Consider the following 22762-nt stretch of genomic DNA (forward strand, 5'->3'; position numbering starts at 1 on the left):
TTATTTCCCTGTGTCTTCTTGAATTTGTTGACACTTGTTTTGTGATCAAACGTATGATCTGTCCTGGAGAATATTATTTGTACACTTGAGAAGAATGTGTCTTTTCCTCCTGCTGAGTGTAAAGGTGATGCAGTACAAGGTTTCCATGATTCAAGATGAATTCTTTCATCTGATTATAATTAATGACACTGTCTTATGTACTTGAAATGTGTTAGGAGAGTTTATTTTTAAAATAACAAAATATATATCTCACTTTAATAAAAAATGAAATTAATTTACTATTCTTTGACTAATTCTCCATCTAGATTTAGAATGGAATATTACTGGTGCCCTTGCACCAAATTGACATTAGGTCATAAACTTGATATTAAACTTGATATTTTTTATGGCAGTTGTCATAATTTTTTATGTAGGAAAGAGACTTTGAATGTCTTCAAGACATGAAAATCTACTCTTTTTTTATAATTGTTTGCATTTCAAAAATTATATACTTTAGGACAACAAGTCATTTCAGTACTCTGATATTCACAAGATTATCTACAGCAAATGTGTTAATAGGTAAAGAACTAACTTTGAACATATGTACTGCACTCTGACTTCTCAGGTAATAAGTTCAAAGAGTCTAAGTTTGAGTGTTTTAAATGTGGTGTATGACATTGGCCATTGGACTGAAAATATTAATACCTATGCTATTTATCTTGCTCTGTCTTTGTATACCTGTGAGACTTTGGGGAAACTAATCCATCTCTTCAAAAATCTATTTCTTTTTCATTAACACTGTTAACACTGGAGGATTTATACAAGTTCTTCCAGTTTTGCTCTCCTGTGAATCTTCTCTAAATCTTCTGTTTAATTTTTCTAGAGTAAATATTTTATTTGGTTACAGGTTTGACTATTGTAACTGATATTCATTCCAATTCCTTTTCTTTGTGAGTGATGATGACTCTTCAAATGCTTTACGTTTCAAATGCCGACTGTTCACCTGCACTTACTGAGGGAGGCTTTAGTCTAAATTAAACTGAAGTAAAAAGTTTCAGGGTTTCAGAGGAAGTATAAAAGTTAAACTTCAATGGTATGAATCTTAAAACTTCTATATATTTATTATTGTACCTCAAAAAAGTGGTTGAACTACTATAAGCCTCAGTTTTCTCATCCATTAAAGTCAGCATTATCAATGGCTTTCTTATATCAAATTGATTAATCCATGAAAAACCATTAGAATAGTTGTGAGAATAAAATACTACAGTAAGGACTAGATAATATAAGCTTCTGATATTATTGGAAACACAAATTTATTCCTCTCCCCCCAACCCCGTAAAATTCTACAGTATAAGCATCAACCTTCCATTTCCTTGGAATGCCTTCCTTGAAACGTTTAAATTTTCAAATACACACCACTTATACCTTGAAATCCTGTTATCTAATTTACAACTCTGAAGCAGTTACCTATACCCTGGAGGCAGCTCCCTTTGTATCACATTTTTGCTCATCTAAGCACCAAACCAAAGAATTCACACACAGGGCTGTGTAGAACTGCTACTATCAATTTTGGAGAATGAGCAGTAGATGTGGAAAATAACCGAGTGATCTCTTCTCTCAAGGGTCTGTCCTTTCAGAGTAGAATTTGTGAATGAACTACGAATGACCTTGGAGACTTAGGTCTGTGAATGATGCAGTACATTTCATGGTTCACCATTCAGATATCTATAATCTTTTGTTTCCATTCTTTATATGAATTTTATCATAACTTGCTTTTAACCAGCATGTATCTTTCATATTTTTAGAATATTTATTGATAATTTCCTATTGAATCTTCTTGAGAAATCATAAAAGAGATTTTCTAATGCTATCTTTATAGAGTGAGAAATAAATTCTTCACTCTTTGTTTAGGAATCAAATTAGATAATGATATGAAACTAATTTGAAAGTTTCAAAGAAATACAATTATGTATGTCTATATGTCTGTACCAAAATGTTCCATTATACACACACACATATATATATGTATATATATATATTGTACACCTATACGCCACATGGATATAGAATACTAACATTTTTTAAATGACATCATGTAAGGATGGTTGCATGACTTTTGGAGTCAGCATCTGGGTTTGATAACCCTGAAACTTTTGGCTTTGTGACCTATCTAAGAACTACCTGGTTACAGTAACCCAAGTTTCCTTATCTATACACAAAGGTTGACAGTTACAATATTGATCTTGTGATCATATACAAGATCCTGTAACAATATATGACTACTTTGTTTACAGCCTCTCATAGGTGTTAATTAATATCAATTCTGTTCTTTTTCATAATATTTTGTTCAGTTATCAATGTGTGAATGTCAATACTTGGACCCAAATCCTTTGCATTCCCTGCTTCCCTTCATCCCCTCACTCTCTTCTCCCCCCTCCCTCTCTCTCTTTCTGCTTTCCTGCCTTCCTGCCTTCCTTCTTCCCTCTTCTTCTTGTCTAGTATTGAATACAGGACCTCACATATGCAAGGCATGTACTGAGACACATTCTCAACCATGCTTCCTTTAAAACTGGCAGCTGTACTCTGTATTCCTGCTAACTGGTATGCTGAATATACATATCATTTTTTTTCTCTTTTGTAATGGAAAATGACTTTTATTCCTGTCTTAAATTTAGTATGACCATACTGCCCTTTTTATATTGATGGAATGGGAAAATGATGACTCAGTTTTTATTCTGATTAAGTCATTATAATTTGATCTTCTCAGTTGAAAGAGATTGTAAAGCTTATGCCAGTATTTTTTTTTAAGTTTTATTGAATCACCATGTGAAGGGTTACATAGTTCTCAGGATTATGTCAGTTATACAATACTCAAACACCCTTCCCTTCACCAGTGCCCATATTCCATCACCAACCACCCCATTATACCTCCCGCCCCCTCCCACCCCCTCCCGCCCCCCCAGTCCCGCCCTTGTAAGTGATAAGTTTCACTTCATTTATGCTTTATCTTGATTACATTCCATGTTTCAACATATAACTCACTATTGTTGCTGGGGTTCCCCCCCAAAAAAAAAGACAGTCCTACTGCCAAGGAAGCATTTGATAGTTCTCCACTGCTGAGAATGTAGAGATATTAAGTCCCGCTGTTTGTTACATAACTTTTCTTTTTCCCCCCTCGTCCCGCGCCACCGAGTTCATGCCTGTTTAGTAATCGCCACGCTGCCTGACAAAGGGAAAAAAACCGAAAAAGATGGTTATTTATTTCCCATCATCAGCGGGCGTGGGGCTCTGACTTAGTTGATAGTCTAGTAGAATCTCTGCAAGCAGTTTCTGGAACCAAAAGTAGTGCGCTGGTATCAGCTCCGGCTCGAGATTCCACCAGCATCCCGCTGTTCCATGTACATAATTTTTTCCCTTATATCCCATTCCCATGCCACCAGGTCTGTGTTTGCTTAATGGACATCATACTATGGTTAACGCCACGCCACGTTTCTTCCCGAGAAAGAAGGATATTTCTTCTCAGCCGGCGTGGGGATATGGCTTAGTTCAGTTTAGAGAGATGGCTACCACTTTGATTGCCTTCAATATTTCAGCAAAAGACTTACTATTCTTGTTAGGATTTCCCCCAAAGTCCGACCCGTTAAAAAGGAACCATTTCATATTGCTGATGATTAGATGACATTAGGTTCTGGGTTTCTGTATAAAGTCCAGGGAAAGTACAGCCAGAAATAACATCACTACAAGCTTTTACCCTTTTATGGTGCTCATAAGGTGGAGAAACCTAGAGAGAACTGGCTCGGCATCTCCATTTTGTGCTCAAAAAGCGGTGGAGGCTGTGCTGTGCTCAGGAGGAAGGGGTTGAGAGAGAGAGGTTAAAAAATTTAAGGAATACCCGGCTTCCACTGTCGCAGCCCAGCGTAAGGTCTCAGTTCACATTCTGGAATTATTTCAGTGGGCTGCTGGAGTCCAAGGGCGCTCTTTTGGCTCTTCTATCATGCTCCAGCGGCAGCCGCGCCAAAAGGGATGCACACGTGGGTCAACTGGGTTTAAGTATCCGCGGTGGGCGGAGGCCACTGCCCCCCGCCCCCCTGAGGTCTCGCGCGCGTCCCGTTTCAGCTTATGCCAGTATTTTTTGTATTTTTTATATAAGTAGTTTTTCAATGCTATCATTTTTTAGTTTATTTCTCTTATATGCCTAAATTTTATGTATAAGCAAGCAAACATGACTGTTGCCATAACTCTACCAATAACATTTGTTGACTCTTGTTTTATTAGGAACTGATAGGGTTAATATACTCCTTACACTAAATGAGCTACAAAATGATAGAATAATTAAGATCAGCAATTATAATCAAATAGTTAAGATTAAGGACAGAAAGCAGGCAAATTAAGTCAGTATTTAACTAAAAATTGTCTTACATTGTGAAAAGGCATGATTTGGATGGGGGGAAGACAATCATTGAGCTTCTGATAAATATTTTGCATTTAATTCTTGTACCCATTTTGTGAGTTTCTGATGGTGGAGGATAATCCAAGAATCACACATTTAGCTTGTAATTAGCAGAATTAGATTCTGCCCTGGTGTGACAATCTGTGCAGTAGTCCTTTAAGTAGAAGACTGGAGTAGACAAGGCTAGCTTTGTGGATGAGTCAGTATAAATAATAATGATGGATACTATTACTCAAGAGCTAATGATTGAGGAAGGGACACTTGATAAGTTGAGATGAGAAATTGAAGAGGCAGAGTAGAGTCAGAAAAATAATGGAATAATAGGAGGAGGAATAAAAGTATATGGAATAACAGTAGGAGGTTAGGGAGTTCTGATGGGGATCACCAGTGCCATTGGGTATAGAGAAGACTGATAGGAAAACTGAAGAAATCTTGGTAATTAGGGTGCACATCACTTTTGTGAAAAGCTGCTTTATAAGCATATTTGTTATGTTTAATTTGTACTTTAACATGGGAGAAGAGTCGGCGTATTTGGAGTCTGTTTTAGGTAAAGTATTTGGTGTTGTGCAGGAGCCAAGCTATGTAGAACTTCAGGTTGAATTGTATGAATATCTGCACTTTATTGTCCTGGCAAATCTAAATGTGAGATAAAATAATGGAGGATATAGTATGGTGTTACCTACTATTGTTTCAGATTGAAACCTTTTCCCCAAGTTTCCAGTCTGACTTCCCAATATTCTGCAAATATCTAGATTGCACTGTTCAATTAAATGTTAACAAAATCAAAGCTATTGTTGCCTCTTCCACAATTGATGTTTCAGCTATGTAGTACTTCCAGTGGTAATTGACATTGTGTAGTTGTTCTAACTGAGGATCTCAAAGTCATTTCCAGATGTCTTTTACTATTATACATCCTTAATTTCTTGGCCGATAGCAAAATCTTACTACTGATTTTGAATAAAGAAGCCCTCTAGTACCGGAGAAGCACTGTGATTGCTCAACAGCATGGAGGAATTCAGCAGTGAAAGCAGCCATTTCTTCTAGGAACTACTGAGCACCAGATAGCCTTAGTGATAAATTCTCTTGGTGACTATGAAGAGTGATAAATGCATCAGAATCCTAATTAGTTCAGCATTAATGATGCAGAATTACCAGTTCCTATGCTCTGTCTCATTTACTTGGCATTAATATTTTTGGGGATAAGCATTTTTTTTAAGTGGGACAGATGGACTCTTACAACCTAGTGGAAGCAATGGCTAATGCATAAGCGAGTGGTGTCATTTGAAAGACCTATTTGATTGCTCCCCAGAATTGGGAGAGGGCAGAGATAGAGCCAAATTAAGTTGTTCTATTTGAAGTTTTTAGATTTTCAGCAGTATAATTAAATGAAGTTATAGAATATTAAAATATGGGTCCTAAGGATTTGTTGTATCAATGGATAGCAAAAATGATTCCTATATATTTAATAAAATCACCACTTGGAATATTCACATTTTTGTTTAGTTTGGGTTAGAGTATTTAAATTCACTTCTCTTAAATTTCAATTATATTTGGCACATTGTAAATGACTATTGTGATTAGCTCAATATCACATGTTTTATGTTAGATTTTGTGCATATCTTATTAATCTTACTAAAACTATACATTGTTTTTGTATTTTGTGCAAAAACTATGAAATTCATCAGTTTTCAATTATATTTCTATGTCTGCAGGAATTTTATAACTCTAGTCCAAGTAAAGGGTGCTAGGAGGACCCTCTTGGGATGGGAGATTCGGGCTGAAAGTAGACTATAGACCAAACACGATGACCACTCAATACCTCTATTGCAAACCACAACACCCAAAAGGAGAGAGAACTAAAGTGAATGTCCTGACACAGAGGCAGAGTGGGGTGGAGGGGATTGGGTGGGGGTGGTGGGAGGGATGCTGGGACCATTGGTGGTGGAAAATGGGCACTGGTGGAGGGATGGGTACTCGATCATTGTATGACTGAAAAGCAAGCAGAAACATTTGAAAGCCTGTAACTGTACCTCTGGTGATTCACTAAATAAATAAATAAGTAAATAAATAAATAAAACAGACAAAAAAGAAAAGTCTTATTGGCTGGTGCAATAGTACTGCAAGTGGGGTGCTTCCCTTGCACCTGTCCAACCCTGGTTTGATTCCCCAGTGCCCCATATGATCCCCCAAGTACCCAGGAATGATGCTTGAGTGCACCCAGGTGGGACTCAAAAGTCTTGCCATCTTAGACCTGTAAAATAGAATACAGGTAATACCTGGACCTAAAAATCTGAATAATGAATACAGGGAAGGACTAAAGCCTGAGGAGTTGCAGTTCCATAGTATGCACCACAGAAGACAGTGGTAAGGATTTGTCAAGATAGCTAGTTCAGGGAATGAGTGGTAGTACTGCAGGTAAGGCACTTGCCTTCTACATGGTTGACCTGGGTTTAATTCCTGGCACTGAATATGGCTAGCACCCCCCCCCCCAATCTTTTCAGGCATCACCAAAAATAGTCTCTCGGAGGCAGGAGATAATCCCTGAGCCCGGTGTTTCCCAAACCATCCCTTCCCCCTCAACAAAAGACAATAAATTTACACAAACTGCTAATTTAGACTGGCAGGACTGCTTATACTACTCAACTGGTTTTGGTTTACAAGAATAACAGTTTTAGTAAATAGTAGAAGATAAAAGAAACAGTGTGATTGAGGCTCTGATTGTTCAGTCTTTTATTGTTGATCAGTTTGTAGTTCGTTGACTGAAGATAGCCATCCGCTGGATGGGAAAACAAGCAGATGTCTGCCAGTTCTTTGTATCTTTGCACTTTTTCTTTATCTAGCCATTTCTTGAAGATAACCAGAAAAACAATGAGGAGACTTCTGTGTTTGGTGCGGTTCTCATATTCATAGCATATTTAGGATAGAAATACACAAATATATAGTATATGTACATATATATACATATATATGACTTTTTAGAATATTCATGCTATTTCCTGAAACTCATGTTAGGAATAAATCATCAAAATATTATAGTATTGTCCTCTAGAAGCAAAAATCCACATCACAATTATACCTTTAAAGAAGTTGGGGCTGGATTATATCATATATATATATGTATCAATTATATCTTTTAAAGAAGCGGGTAGGGCATTTGCCTTGCATGCGGCCGACCTGGGTTCGATTCCCAGCATCCCATATGGTCCCCTGAGCACCATGAGGGGTAATTCCTGAGTGTAGAGCCAGGAGTAACCCCTGTGCATCGCCAGGTGTGACCAATTTTTTTTTCAATAAGAAAAATAAAGAAGTGTACATAGAAATTTCTGCTAGGCAAGGAATTATCCTTTCATATTTAGAGGGCATACAATAACATTCAGAGTCACATTCAGAGTGCTGAATCTTTTAAATCATTATATATATGTGTATACATATAAAATATATACTTATACATATTACATAGCCATTCTGGTGTGTTTTGTAGAACAAGGCATAGAGCTTTTCAAAATTACTTTCTCAGTACATGGCTCCTCATTTTCTGGTTGTTTCTTTATTTTTAAAGTTTTGGGCCCCATCTGGAGGTGTTTAGGTCTTACTTCTGACCATACACTCAGGGGTCACACCTGGCAGGCTGTGGGGACCATATGGGATGCTGGAAATCAAACCTATGTCTCCCACATGTAAGGCAAATGCCCTTCTCACTATAATCACTCTTTGGTCCCATGGTCCCATAGTTTAGTGCTTAAGTTATTTGTTTGTTCTTAGTTTTATTTTATTTATTTGTTGCTCCTTCGGGGCCCTCTCAGCAGTGCTCAGGGTTGCTCCTGGCTTTTTGTCCTGGACTGCTTCTGGGAGGTGCTCAGGGGACCTGCTTACAAAGCATACACTCAGTCTCTTTAGCTAGCTCCCTGATCGCTTACTTTATTCTTTTATAAACACGTAGGATCATTTATAACAGATAAAATCAGCAAACAGTACTGTTTAATTCTAGATTTCTCTCTTAGGGCAATGCAGGGTTGTATTGGTCATAATTTGTACCTGTGTGTAAGGAGGATTATGTATTCTCATTTCTGGCTGCTGGTTGAATTACAGAGGGAAAATATGAAGTGTAACAGTGCTCACCTCCCAATGCTAGGTCAATTAGATTAACATTTTTGGAGTTGGAAACCAAATATTTGGTACCTTTCAAAAGCAATGGATCAGAGAGATAGTGGAGGGGTTAAGGTTCTTGTTATGCAAGCATTTGACCGTGATTTGATCCTTTGAGCTTAAGTACCATTGGAAGGTACCCCTGGAAACAGGACTGAGAGTACCTCAAAGCACTGGCAGGCATGATTCTCTTCTACCCCCAAAGCATGTCAAAACATTCCAAGTTGTTCTGAAGCCCATTAATTCTTAAAAATCATTTCATCAGGGTAAAATTTCACTGTGGCATTGTAAGATGACTAGCCCTCACTATGAAATTAGTATAATCATGATAAATCTTTCAGAAAAGCTCCAAGGAGTCAGTTCAATACACACTTTAGTAATCAGATTGTATTTAGAAGTAGTTTTGACTATTAAAAAGGGTTACTACTGCTAAAGTATGAAATATTTGTTTCAGATAGCTTTAAGGAAAGAATATTTACAAGCTTGGGATAAGATAATGTGAGTTATCCAAAAAGTGGAGCTTTGGGGGGAAATCCCATTAAAATAGCTTATTTTCTAATTTGGAACTGTAGCACTGTGATCCCATTGTTCATCGATTTGCTCAAGTGGGCACCAGTAATGTCTCCATTGTGAAACTTCTTGTTACTATTTTTGGCATATAAAATACGCCACAGGTATCTTGCCTGGCTCTGCCATGGGGGCGGGATACTCTCGGTAGCTTGCCAGGCTCTCCGAGAGGGACAGAGGAATCAAGCCCGGGTCGGCCGCATGCAAGGCAATGCCCTACCTGCTGTGCTATTGCTCCAGTTTTTATTTGGAACATATCTCAAAATTCACAGAAAGGTAAAGAGTCCAACATCTTATGTCCTGATCATTTTCTCTCTTGGAAGCAGACAATGCCATGTGTACAAGAATTAATTTACATAGAAACAATATGCTTTCTCTCTCTTTTATACACAAATGCCACTAAAGAAAATGCACACATTTTGGATTTGGCTCCTGGTCTAAAATGTATATCCAGAAGTATTGCATATGCTTTAACAAATCTCATATCTCTCCACATGTTCAGACTCTCAAACCCTGATAAAGGCATAAGGCATGTCAAAGAAACTCAGAAATTGCCAATTTCATCACTCTTCCCAAATAAACCAGCCAACACTAATGCACCTGTCTGCAGAAATAACTCAATGATCATTCAGAGGGATGTTGCTGTCTTCATTTTAGAGCTTTAGGAGAGATATGTCGTTAGTGATATTCTTAGAATCTCTGTCCAGAAAGAGAGCAGATATATTTCTAATCCTGCCATAAAAAGAAAGTGCAGACAATTTAAAAAGTTACATGTCTAAGTCTGAAAAATCACAGTGGCCTTGACCCACACAGTGGATAAAGTGAATCCTTAGAATGATGGTAAAGAAAAATTATTTTACTCAAAGATTTAATTATTAGGGCCAGAGAGATTGTGCAATGGACAGGGCACTTGCCTTACACATGGCTGACCTGGGTTCAATTCTCAGCACCCAATATGGTGCTCCACGTCCACCAGATATGATCCCTGAGCTCAGAACCAGGATTAAGGTCTGAACACCACCACATGGGGACCAAAAAACCAAAACAAGTAAAAATAACTGTGCTGTCTAGATAAGTCTGCCTTTCTAGGCTGTCCTGTTTCATTACTTGCGTGCGTTGAAATCATAACCTAACTAGGAGATTATGTGGGAAGCAAAATGCTATCGAGTTTTCTAACTCTATAACTTATTGTCATCTGCATTCAGTATTGACACATTGAATCCTAAATGCTAGAAAAATATGCAATTAATAAAAAATTTTTATTGAATCATTGTGAGATAGAGCATTACAAAATTGTTCATGATTGTGTTGCAGTTGTTCAATGTTCCAACACCCATCCCTCCACCAGTGTAATTTTCCAACACGTGTCCCCAGTGTCCCTCCCACCCTTCAAGCCACTCCCTTATATAATTCCTGCATAATTAATTTTAAGGTATTTGTCAAATGCCTTAAATTCTCTGATTTGTTTCAATACTAATCACATTTAACATCTCCGATATTAGAAATTTGTGACTTATAGCAGCTGAAGCCTTAAAATCTCTGTAGATATTGCTTTCTGGGCATAACAGGATAGAGTGGTAAAGTGTGGATGAAGCAAAAATTAATCTAATTAACATCAATCTAAATTTTAAAAAGATATTAATTTAGCATTGTCTTTGGGGAAGAGCTTCTTGTAGTGCTTGGGAATCTGGAGCCTCTCTTGGCTCTCCAGTGACACCAGGACCCAGCAGTCTGAGGTCACTTATGTTATAAGATCAACTTTGGGGCCTCCACAAACAGTGACTGCTCCCACCCTTCAAAATATCTTCCTGGCCTCCTTTGCTACCTTTTGACTGCACCGCTGCCTCATTTGTTGTATATAGGACTGTAGCACTGTTGTCCTGTTGTTCATCAATTTGCTCGAGCGGGCACCAGTGATGTCTCCATTGTGAGACTTGTTACTGTTTTTGGCATATCGAATACGCCACGGGTAGCTTGCCAGGCTCTCCCGAGCGGGCGGGATACTCTCGGTAGTTTGCCGGGTTCTCTGAGAGGGATGGAGGGATCGAATCTGGGTTGGCCGAGTGCAAGGCAAATGCCCTACCTGCTGTGATATTGCTCCAGCCCTTGTTGTGTATATTGCTAAAAACTCTTGAAAACTACATTTTTTTCCATTGATTTTAAAATAGGAAAACAGTTTCAAAGCATTGAATGTTTTTGTGTGAATGGATAATGAAATACAAAAACCACTAAATCCAGTTGGCTTAGAACAATGAATTTTCATGTAGTGCTTTCTTTTTTTGTTTGTTTTTGTTTCCTGGCCTGTAACTGGAATTTCCTAGAATTACTCTCTACTCTGCTCAGGATTCACTCTTGGCAGTCCTCAGGGAACTGTATGTGGTTTGAGGGATTAAACCCTGATCAAGGTATGCAGCTTCAAAGATACACTATGGTATCTTTTTTTGTTTGTTTGTCTTTATCTTTTTGGCCACATTTGGTGGTAATTAGTCCTTACTCCTTTCTCTGCTCTTTGACCCCTTGTTTCTTCCTTAAGTGTCCAAGCAGTATATTATTTTCTCACAGATTCCTCGTGTAGTAAAGACAATGGTGATATACAGTGTTTATGGATTTTTTTTTGTTCAGGGTCAGAGTGCAATAAATAGTTCAATTTTATACTATTTGTAAAATTTATGGTAAAGTTTTAATTACTACTTATAATGCTTAAGCTGTCATTATTATTAGATATAACTACTTGAAGGAACTGTAAGATATACTAAATCACATCCTTCTTCTATAGATTCTAATTATGATATTGTGTTCTCACAATGACGCCTATCACTCCTTAATCTGTTATAACTTTCCCGTGGCATTGGGACTGCAGTGGAATTCAACTTCGATGGGCTATGACATATCTTTCTTAAGAGATAACTACTTTAAATTATAATCCCAAGTGCTTTTAGTAAGAAATGATTGGGGAAAATGATTTCTTCTTATTTAGCAGTCTGTGCTTTAGAGGAGCACAGATAAGGCAAGTCAGTTGCATGAAGTCATTTAATAAATCATTTTGTGTGGGCGAGAGCTAGTCTCCCGAGTCACAATCAAGGACACAGATAGATTAAAGAAGTAGAAATCTAATATTGACCTTGCTTGATGAAAAATAATAAAGTTTATGCTTCATATTAGACTGATGTGGATCAAGTCCTTAAAATTTATATGACAAAATATATGCTGTATCTCAATGTGTTAGACTGTATTGGGTGGTAGTAAAATGGATTCTAAACATTTTGGGATTGTGATGACAATAAAAGTGAATTTCCAGTTGTAACAATTACTTCCTTGATATTAAAATAAGTGGTAAAGTAATGTATGAAAATAACTAGTTTTTTCAATAAATATAAAATTATCTTAAAGAATTTTATGTGTATCTATTTAAAATTAAAACTAAAAAATAAACATGGCCTTATAAAAGATTAAATTAGAATTACATAGTGAATGAAGATTACTGGTCAACTAATGTCTTCCTCATATACTCATTTATTATTCTGTGTTTAAGATTTCTGTGTGTTACTAGCAAATACTTTTCTTTTTTATCTTAGTTCATTGTTATCAAGTTTATTTTCTAGAGTATAAGATTCATGAAGTATTCTAGTGGAAAATTTGGGAAGAGAAATTTAGAAACTTTTCATCTCTTGGATGTTTGGATGCTTTAAAAACTTGTGCACAATAAGAAACCTATTTCCTTTGTTGATCCCAACTTCCACAAATATTTGATTGAAATATCTGTGTATATGTACACATGTACACATTCTTATTAATTTATACAAGATACTTAACTTTTTAGAAGCCATGCTTTAGCAAAGCAAGAAGGATCAGTCACAAGAATGAATTAAGCAATGATCAATCATAAGAATGAATTAAGCAATGATGAAATATGGTGTAGACAAAAATAGATATTTTCAGACTTTTACAGTTAAAGTGTTCAGATTTTTTTAAGATATACTTGCTGCAGATTTTCCCCAGAAAATTGCTTTAGCAACATGTTCATTTATCAACTAAGACATTATTTATGTCAACTAGTAGTGTCAATTATTTGTGTCAGTTATTAGTTGTGTCAACTATAACATTTTTATCCCTTTAAATAGTTTAGTCTGTCAAACTTACTAGATTTATATGCCTTGAACATGTTTAAATGTCATTTTGAGAGTGTTGAAAACATGATTTGAAGATATCCTCTTGGATTTTCAAACATCTTAGATGTTACTTTCTTTGCAGTGAGATATTGATTTGAAAGGATCAATGCTCAGAAATCATTGTGATCCCAGAATTGGTTCGGCTCAAATATTTTGAGCTATGTTATTATCACTTTAATAGTGACCATAAAAAAGGTCTTAGACATAGAGTAATTATAATTTTATGTGATTTAACACAAAACATTTTGTTTAATTTTGTGGTAAATAAAGTACTGTTTATATGAATAATTTGAATATAATATATACTTCTTGTTCTTTATATTTCAAGACTTATGAAAGGAAAATTTGCAATTTGCTGTTTTTGTGACACTCAAATAGTGCAAATGGCCTCTTTGAGACCTGGATGTTTGATTTGTTTTGTTTATAATAGACGTGAAAATATTTAAAAACTAATATTGGTTGAGAGCTTGTTTTATTAATATTGCTGCATTAAAGGTCTAAGTATTGAACTGTCAGTGAAATATGAGACATTTTATCCAGTGACATTGTAAATGAATCTCATTGTAGGGGAAGCCTGTGGGAACACCAGATGCTGGCGCTTATTTCCGTGTGCTCGCAGAGCATGGAGTAGCTGCCTTGTTTACAGCGCCAACTGCAATTAGAGCAATCCGTCAACAGGACCCGGGGGCCGCCTTGGGGAAGCAGTACTCTCTGACAAGGTGAATTCCAGACGCACAGGGCAAATCCCATTAACAACTGCAATCAGATGGAATAACTGAAAATTATTGTTTTTTCTTAAACTGGGTTATTTCTGTAGAAAGAGTCAAAAGAGTCACAAATGCTAAGAATGACTATTCTAAATATATCTTTTAAATAGTTAGAATGAAAGCCATACAGTGAGGATTTTTTTTTAAGTATTTCAGTTTGAATGTTTCCAAGTTACTTTCTCTTTCACACACAAACACACACAAACACATAAACATATGTATATACTGCATTTAACTATCTTTTGGAACAAAAAGTATTCTATAGGGAAATATTTGGCATTATATGTAAAAATTATAGTTAGCAAATACTTTGCTGGAAGATGGATATTTTTTTTCTATTATCATATAATAGCACGCTCTAAATAATTCAGGATTTTTTGTACTGGTTTCCTGCTATCCACTTTAACTTAATGATATGTACACTTGAGGAAAATTAGAGCAATTTATATCTTTAAGGCAGTGTCCAGCGTTAACTCTCACTGGGGCTTCCTTAAAGTAGGCCATTGAATGAAGAGATTTTGTAGTTAATTCTAGATAAGACAAAAATGTTAAGTTAACTTCAACCTTTGGAATTCAATGACAGGTATTAGGCATTTTATTGTCCTATGGCTCAAGGAATAAATTATTTTTTTAAATTTTTTAAATTTCATTGAATCACCGTGAGACAGTTACAAGCTTTCATGTCTGAGTTACAATCACACAATGATCAAACACCCATCTCTCCACCAGTGCACATTCCCCACCACTAATATCCCCGGTATACCCCCCCTTTTCCACCCCCCACCCCCGCCTCCATGGCAGACAATATTCCCCATTCTCTCTCTCTACTTTTGGGCATTATAGCTTGCAATGAAGACACTGAGAGGTCATCATGCTTGGTCCATTATCTACTTTCAGCATGCATCTCCCATCACAACTGGTTCTCCAGCAGTCATTTTCTTAGTGATCCCTTCTCTATTCCATCTGCCTTCTCCCTCCACTCATGAAGCAGGCTTCCAGCTATGGAGCAATCCCCCTGGCCCTCGTATCTACCATCTTTGGGTGTCAGCTTCATGTGATGTTACCCTACACTCCACAAATGAGTGCAGTCCCTCTATGTCTGTCCCTCTCTTTCTGACTCATTTCACTTAGCATGATACTCTCCATGTTTATCCATTTATAAGCAAATTTCATGACTTAATCTTTTCTAACAGCTGCATAGTATTCAATTGTGTATATGTACCAAAGATTCTTTAACCAGTCATCTGTTTTAGGGCACTCATGTTGTTTCTATATTTTGGCTATTGTGAACAGTGCTGCAATAAATATATAGGTACAAATGTCATTTCTACTGTGCTCTTTTGCATCCTCAGGATATATTCCCAGAAGTGGGGTCATATAGAAGCTCAATTTCTAGGTTTTGAAGGACTGTCCATATTGTCTTCAAGAAAGGCTGGACCAGTCAGCATTCCCACAAACAGTGAAGGAGCCTCCCTTTTTCCCCACATCCACGCCAGCACTGGTTGCTTTTGTTCTTTTGAATGTGTGCCAGTCTCTGTGGTGTGAGATATCTCATTGTCGTTTTGATTTGCATCTCCCTAATGACTAGTGATGTGGAACATTTTTTCATGTGCCTTTTAGTCATTTGTATTTCTTTTTTGAGGAAACTTCTGTTCATTTATTCTCCCCATTTTTTGATGGGGTTGGAGGTTTTCTTCTTATACAATTCTACAAGTATCTTGTATATCCTTGATATTAATTCTTTATCAGATGGGTACTAGGTAAATATTCTTTCCCATTCTGTGGGCTCTTTCTGTGTTTTGGTCACTGTTTCTTTTGAAGTGCAGAAGTTTCTTAGGTTGATTAGTACCATTTGTTTATGTTTGCTTCCACTTGCATGGTCAGTGCTGTTTCGTCCTTAAAGATGGTTTTAGCTTCAATGTCATGGAGAGTTCTGCCTACATTTTCTTCTATGAACCTTATAGATTCATGTTTAATATTGAGTTCTTTAATCTGCTTTGATCTGACTTTTGTGCCTGGCATTAGACAGAGGTCAGATTTCATTATTTTGTAGGTGACTCTCCAGTTTTCCCAGCACCACTTGTTGAAGAGGCTTTCCTTGTTCCACTTTGCATTTCTTTCTCCTTTGTCAAAGATTAAGTGGCCATATATTTGGGGTTCTGTAACAGGAAATTCAACTCTGTTCCATTGGTATTCGGGTCTGTTTTTATCCCAATACCATGCTGTTTTAATTACTACTGCTCTGTAGTAGAGTTTGAAGTTGGGGAAGGTGATGCCACCCATCTACTTTTTTCCAAATATTGCTTTACCTATTCGTGGGGGTTTATTGTTTCATATAAATTCCAGGAGTGTTTTGTCTATTTCTTTGAAAAATGTCATGGGTATCCTGATAGGGACTGCATTAAATTTGTATAGTGCTTTGGGCAGTATTGCCATTTTGATAATGTTAATTCTCTCTATCCATGAGCAGGGGATATGTCTCCATTTCCTAGTGTCCACCTTTATTTCTTGAATTAGTGTTTTGTAATTTTCCTTGTATAGGTCCTTCACCTCTTTGGTTAAGCTGATCCCAAGGTACTTAATTTTCTGAGGTACTATCGTGAACGGGATTGTTTTTTTAATGTCTCTTTCTTCTCTTTCATTATTTGTATATAAGAAAACCATGGACTTTTAGGTGTTGATTTTGTAGCCTGCCACTTTACTATATCAACTTATTGTTTCTAGGAGCTTTTCTGTAGTGTCTTTAGGGTTTTCCAAGTATAGTATCATATCATCTGCAAATAGTGATAACTTGATCTCTTCCTTTCCTATCTGTATGCCCTTGATATCTTTTTCTTGTCTAACAGCTATGGCCAGGATTTCCAATACTATATTGAATAGGAGTGGCAAAAGCTGGCAACCTTGCCTGGCTCAAGGAATAAATTAAAAAACACAGCAGCTGGAGAGAAAATACAACAGTTCAGGCACTTGACTTCATGTAGCTGATTCTGGTCCGAATCCTGACACTACGTACAGTAGTATTGGCAGTTAGGGACGGAACTCCTGAGAACAGAACCTGAAATAGCCCTTGAGCACCTCTGATTATGACACCCCAAATAAACAAAGATAAAGTATAAAAAGTATATCAGATTAAATTTAGACCTAAAATAAAGTATTGGTGTTAAGTGTTTGCCTTCCATGCGGCTGACCCTGATTTGAATTCCTGACATCACATTTTGTCCACCCTAGGAGGTATCTCTGAGCATTGAGCAAGGAGTAGGGCCTGAGCACTGTCAGGGGTGGGCCAACCTCCTCCCAAATAAAATAACATAAAATAAAATAATTTAGATACACAGATTTTCATCCATAAGCAAAAAGTTATCACAATCAGCAGGGTCACTAATGTTACTTTTTTTCTTATTTTTACCTGTGAAAAAATCTGAAATTTTAAAATCTTATAAAAATTAGTATATGCTCATTGCATCAAAATGTGTTCATGGCCTGGGGAATAGTGCAAAGAGCTGGAGTGTAAGCTTTGCACATAGGAGCCCTGAGTTCAATTGCTGGCACGACATGGTCTCTCTCCAGCAATGATTTGGAAGTGATTCCTGAGCACCTAGCGAGGAGTAATTCCTGTGCACTGATGGGTACTGCCTCAAGCCGAACTCCCAAACAAATAGGTATTTATAAATTTAATCTATCATAAATATTTTGCATTGCCATCTGTTAATTGTTTTATTTACTTTGATTTTAGTTTTCTCTAATTCAATAGTTCCCTTCATTTCAGACAAAAGGGTAGAAAAAAAGATTTTGCTAAGAGCATATTAGTGTATGTATAGTTTCCCTGTATTAGAGATAGCTCGAGTTTTTTTTTTTTTTTCAATTTTATTGAATTACCGCGGGATAATTACAAGCTTTCATGTTTGGGTTAAAATCACACAATGCCATGGAGGCAGGGGGAAGGTGGGAAAGGGGGAGCTCATGAGGTTTTAAAGAATCTGATTACAGTTTTTTGTAGTCTCTTAACCTAAAATGCTAGAAACTGATTACAATTCTTTGCAGTCTCTTATCCTCCAAATGCATTCTGATACACTTGGAGCTTTGTGACCAGTAAGCTAAACTTTTATGTTTGCACTTCTTTTTGTAGATTAAGATCTTCTTTTCCTATCTGTACTTGAATTTTTGATCTCATACTTTACGGAGAATGCTTGAAACATTTCTAATTTTCAAAGTGGTATAGCATCAAATGGAATAAAATGCCTATTATATCATCAGTTTTCAAACTTTTATTGACAGAAAAGAAATATGAGATTCGAGTATAAGAGAAATAGCATCGTTTCTCTTGACCATGTCCCTTGATCAGAGTCAACTAAGTTACTCATGTTGATGTGCACCCATGATTTTATTAGTCAGGAATGAAGATTCTACCACTATCTTAATTATTCCAACTGCTCTGATTAATAAATGCAAACACTCTTTGTCTATATAACCATGTGCAAAGTATAATTAAAAAAATATTGTTTGGGTCAGTGATTGAGGAGTTGTTTTATTTTATTTTTTAACTGAGATTCTGTGATTTACAACACAGTTAATAATGGTGTATTATACACATAATTCCAACACCACACCCATCACTAGTGTCCCCAGCTCCCTCCCCTAAGGTCCCCACTACTCCTCCATTTTAGCATCATCCCACCCCCAACGAAATTGCGTGAATTAGTTCTATTCTTGAGTTGTCTTTGTTACTGCCTTGTTATGTCTCTTTAGGTCCTACATATGAGTGAGATCATTCTGTATCCCTTTCTTTCTCATTGATTTCACTCACCATGATATCCTTAAGTTCCATCCACATTGGATGGATGTTTTATTTTCTTATTTAATCATCAACACAGAAATTGTGATTATGCTTTTTTGTTCATTTTTTTATGGCTAAAAAATGGGTAAATTAAGACCAGATAGTTTTTGTCCATTTATTTGGTTAGTTTGTTTTTGGGCCACACTGGATGGTACTTGGAACTTTCTCCTGGCTCTGTGCTCAGGGATCACAATGTATAATATTGTGCTTCGGGGACCATATATGGTGCAGGATGTTGGGTTGGGGTCTGCTTGCAAGGTGGGAACCTTAAACCCCGTACTATGTCTCCAGCCAGGAACAGAGAGTATAAGGTTTAAGAAGCTCTTTAGGGGAGCTGGAGTGATACCACAGCAGGTAGGGTGTTTGCCTTGCATATGGCCCATCCGGGTTCGATACCCAACCTCCCATATGGTCCCCTGAGCACCGCCAGGGATAATTCCTAGGTGCAGAGCCAGGAATAATCCCTGTGCATCATTGATTGTGACCCAAAAAGGAAAAAAAAAAGCTCTTTAGGGAAGAAAAAGCATAACATCAGATTCTGACTTTGGTCAATATTTTTAACTGAATACCATTGACATACTCTTTTTATGAAAGACAAATTAAGTAACTTTGACCCAAGGAATTTTGATCTCCATAATAAACATGCAGATTTTTCTTTTAATGTGTTTTTAGTCCGTGTAGGGGATACCTTCATGGAATGCTTCATTAGATTCCCACTTGGTGCAAGAGGATGTGGGAAAGTCAAAAGTGCAACTGCCTCATCCTATCTCATCTGAAAATAAGAAAATCAAGGTCCGAAAAAGTTGTGTGGGTTGAGACAGAATAAGAGCCAGAATGGCATCATCTCATGCAACTGCATTTTCAGTTTATGATAATTTGTTCAAGACATTTTGTACTTATTTACCAAACTGTCATTTATTAGATGCTATAATTGCAAGCTCACGAGTTATTTGCAGGGTTTGTTTTTCTCTTCAGTCATGAAATATTTTGAATGATACATTTTTTAAGGCATCCTACAAATCTTAATAATTGCTTTAAAAAGACATTTGATTTTTTGCCAAAAATTTCAACTCTAAAAAGTTTCAAAGAATAATCTGAAATGGGGAACTATTTTGAATGATAACTTCATTTTATCATAGATGACTAGAGTTTAGACAAAATATAATTTATCTAATATCATGCTCCCAATTAATAGTTTAGAAAACTTTGTTGCATAGATGGAGTGATGTTTCTGTGATTTTATACCTGCTCTGGGGTAAAACTGGGACTTGGCAGTACAGTAAAGTGATGAAGATTCTCACTCTGAACTAACAACTAGGTCTAAATCCACCAAATAGCAGATTGTGTTAGTACTAACTCTTATTATCTTGTGTTCATTTACTGTAATTCATATCATGATGATTTTTCTAAAATATCATCATAATTTTATTCAAGTTAGAATAAAATTAGATTTCCTATTAAGATATCACATACTTTGTAATTTCATGCAATCTTCCTTTCCAGTAATATAATATGACAACACTATGGAAAGTGAAAAAAAGCATAGAATATGATTTCAAAGTGGAACAGCATTTTCTATGGAAACAAAACCGATGTATAGATTAAACGGAATAGAATTGAAAGCCCTTGAATCTGGAGAGAGTCCAGTGGATAAGGCCCAAATGGTATAATAAGTCCAAAAGAGTTTATCCCTGAGGACAGAGACAGGAGTAAGCCCTGAACACTGACAGGTGTGGCCACAAAACAAGCAAAAATAGAGATACCACAGAAATAAACCCACATATGTGTGGATATATATGTCTTCAAACCTGAACAACCACATTGTTAACAATAATGTATTTAATACCACTATACAAATGAACTCAGAATAGACCAGATATTGCATTAGAGACCTGAAACTATAATACACTTAGAGAAAATATTAAGAGCTACACTTCTAAACATTGACCACAGGGGTTGGAGCAATAGCACAGCAGTAGGGCATTTGCCTTGCACTCGGCCAACCCAGGTTCAATTCCCAGCATCCCGTATGGTCCCCTAAGCACCTTGAGGAGTAATTCCTGAGTGCATGAGCCAGGAGTAACTCCTGTGCATTGCCAGGTGTGACCCCCAAAAGCAAAAAAAAAAAATTAAACATTGACCACAGAGGTGTATTAGATAACTTGACTCCAGCAAAGGGAAAAATAAATGAATGTCACTGTAACAAAATAAAAAGCTTTTCTACAGAAAAAGAAACACACACATACCAAAACAAAATGTCAACCTACCTTTTGGAGAAAATATTGCAAACCAATCCAAGGTTAATCTGCATAATTTAAGAACACCTATTATTCAATAGGAAAAACACAGACTATCCAATTTAAAAACTGCATGTAGTAACTAAAAGAAAGCATACAGATGACCGAAAGTCAAGTCAAAATGCTCACACAACTTATTATTATAAAATAAGAAAACTACATTGAAATAGCACCTCAGGTCTGTGAGAATGTCGTTTCATAAGTAAAATTAAAATGTTGTCAAGTGTAAAAGGATACTCTTTACCCTGTTGGTGGGAATATAAATTGGTATAGTTTTCTATGGAACATTATATGTATATTTCTTTAAAAAGCTCAAAAATTGGGGCTGGAGAGATAGCACAGCGGGTAGGGCGTTTGCCTTGCACGCGGCCGACCCGGGTTCAAATCCCAGCATCCCATATGGTCCCCTGAGCATGGCCAGGGGTAATTCCTGAGTGCAGAGCCAGGAGTAACCCCTGTGCATCGCCAGGTATGACCCAAAAAGCAAAAAAAAAAAAAAAAAAAAAAAAAAGCTCAAAAATTGAGCTAACATATAACCCAGTAATTATGTTTATAGGTATTTTATCTGAAGAATATAAAAATAATATTTTTGTTGTGTTTGGGGAACACAACTGGCAGTGCCTTTGGGCTATATTCAGCTTAGTGTTCTAGACTGTCCCTGGTTGTGCTCACGGGCCATATAGTCAAATTCTGGATGCCAACATGTACTCAAGCCTACTAAGCTATTCCCTGGTCCCAAATGTAGCATTGCACTGTCTGTAATACTGTTGTCCCATTGTTCATTGATTTGCTCGAGCGGGCACTAGTAACATCTCCATCGTGAGACTTTTTACTGTTTTTGGCATAGTGAACATGCCACAGGTAGCTTGCCAGGCTCTGTTTTGTGGACGGGATACTCTCGGTAGCTTGCTGAGCTCTCTGAAAGGAATGGTTGGAGGAATCGAACCAGGGTCAGCCATGTGCAAGCAAACGCCTTACCTGCTGTGCTATCGATCCAGTCTGGTCCCAAATGTAAAATTGTTAAAAGATATATTTTAAGTTCATAGCAACACTGTTCATAGTAGCCAAGACAAGGAAACTACCTAATCACCCATCCAGAGATGACTGGATAAAAATGTTGTGGTATACACACTCAATGGAATACTACTCAGTATTCAATGGGATGAAATCTTGCCATTTTCAACAACATGGATGGAATGTGAGGTGGTTATATGTCAAAAAGTGAAATACATTACAGATACTTTTTCTCATATGCAAAATAAAAAAAGCAAGCAAATGAATAAGCCTCAAGACAAAAAACTCCTAGGCTTTGTGAAAAGTATGACAGTCCCTTGAGAGAGGTGGTAAGGAGAATGGAAAGAAAAAGTTAGGAGTCAGGAACCTGATGAGAAGGGCAGTGAACTTTGGTGGAAGTGCAAGAGATTTGTTCACATATAAATTGGTGAAGATGAACTCTCAAAATTTGTTTACTATGATAAAATGATGATAACTCAATAAAAAACACTTATGTGCACTGAAAATAGTCTATTTGCCAAGTGTTAAGAGTGTCTGGA

At 36.8% G+C, this 22762-nt stretch overlaps 1 protein-coding gene across 1 annotated transcript in view; it reads left to right on the forward strand.

Moving 5' to 3' along the window:
• Window positions 1-22762, forward strand: part of ACSS3 (acyl-CoA synthetase short chain family member 3) — a 186800-nt gene that overhangs the window by 88854 nt on the left and 75184 nt on the right. Inside the window, exon 8 of the mRNA XM_055118199.1 lies at window positions 13879-14030. Coding sequence (XP_054974174.1) covers window positions 13879-14030 — 152 coding nt within the window. The remainder of the gene's footprint in view (window positions 1-13878; window positions 14031-22762) is intronic.

The sequence above is a fragment of the Sorex araneus genome, chromosome 10, assembly GCF_027595985.1.
Source record: "Sorex araneus isolate mSorAra2 chromosome 10, mSorAra2.pri, whole genome shotgun sequence".
Lineage (NCBI taxonomy): Eukaryota > Metazoa > Chordata > Mammalia > Eulipotyphla > Soricidae > Sorex > Sorex araneus.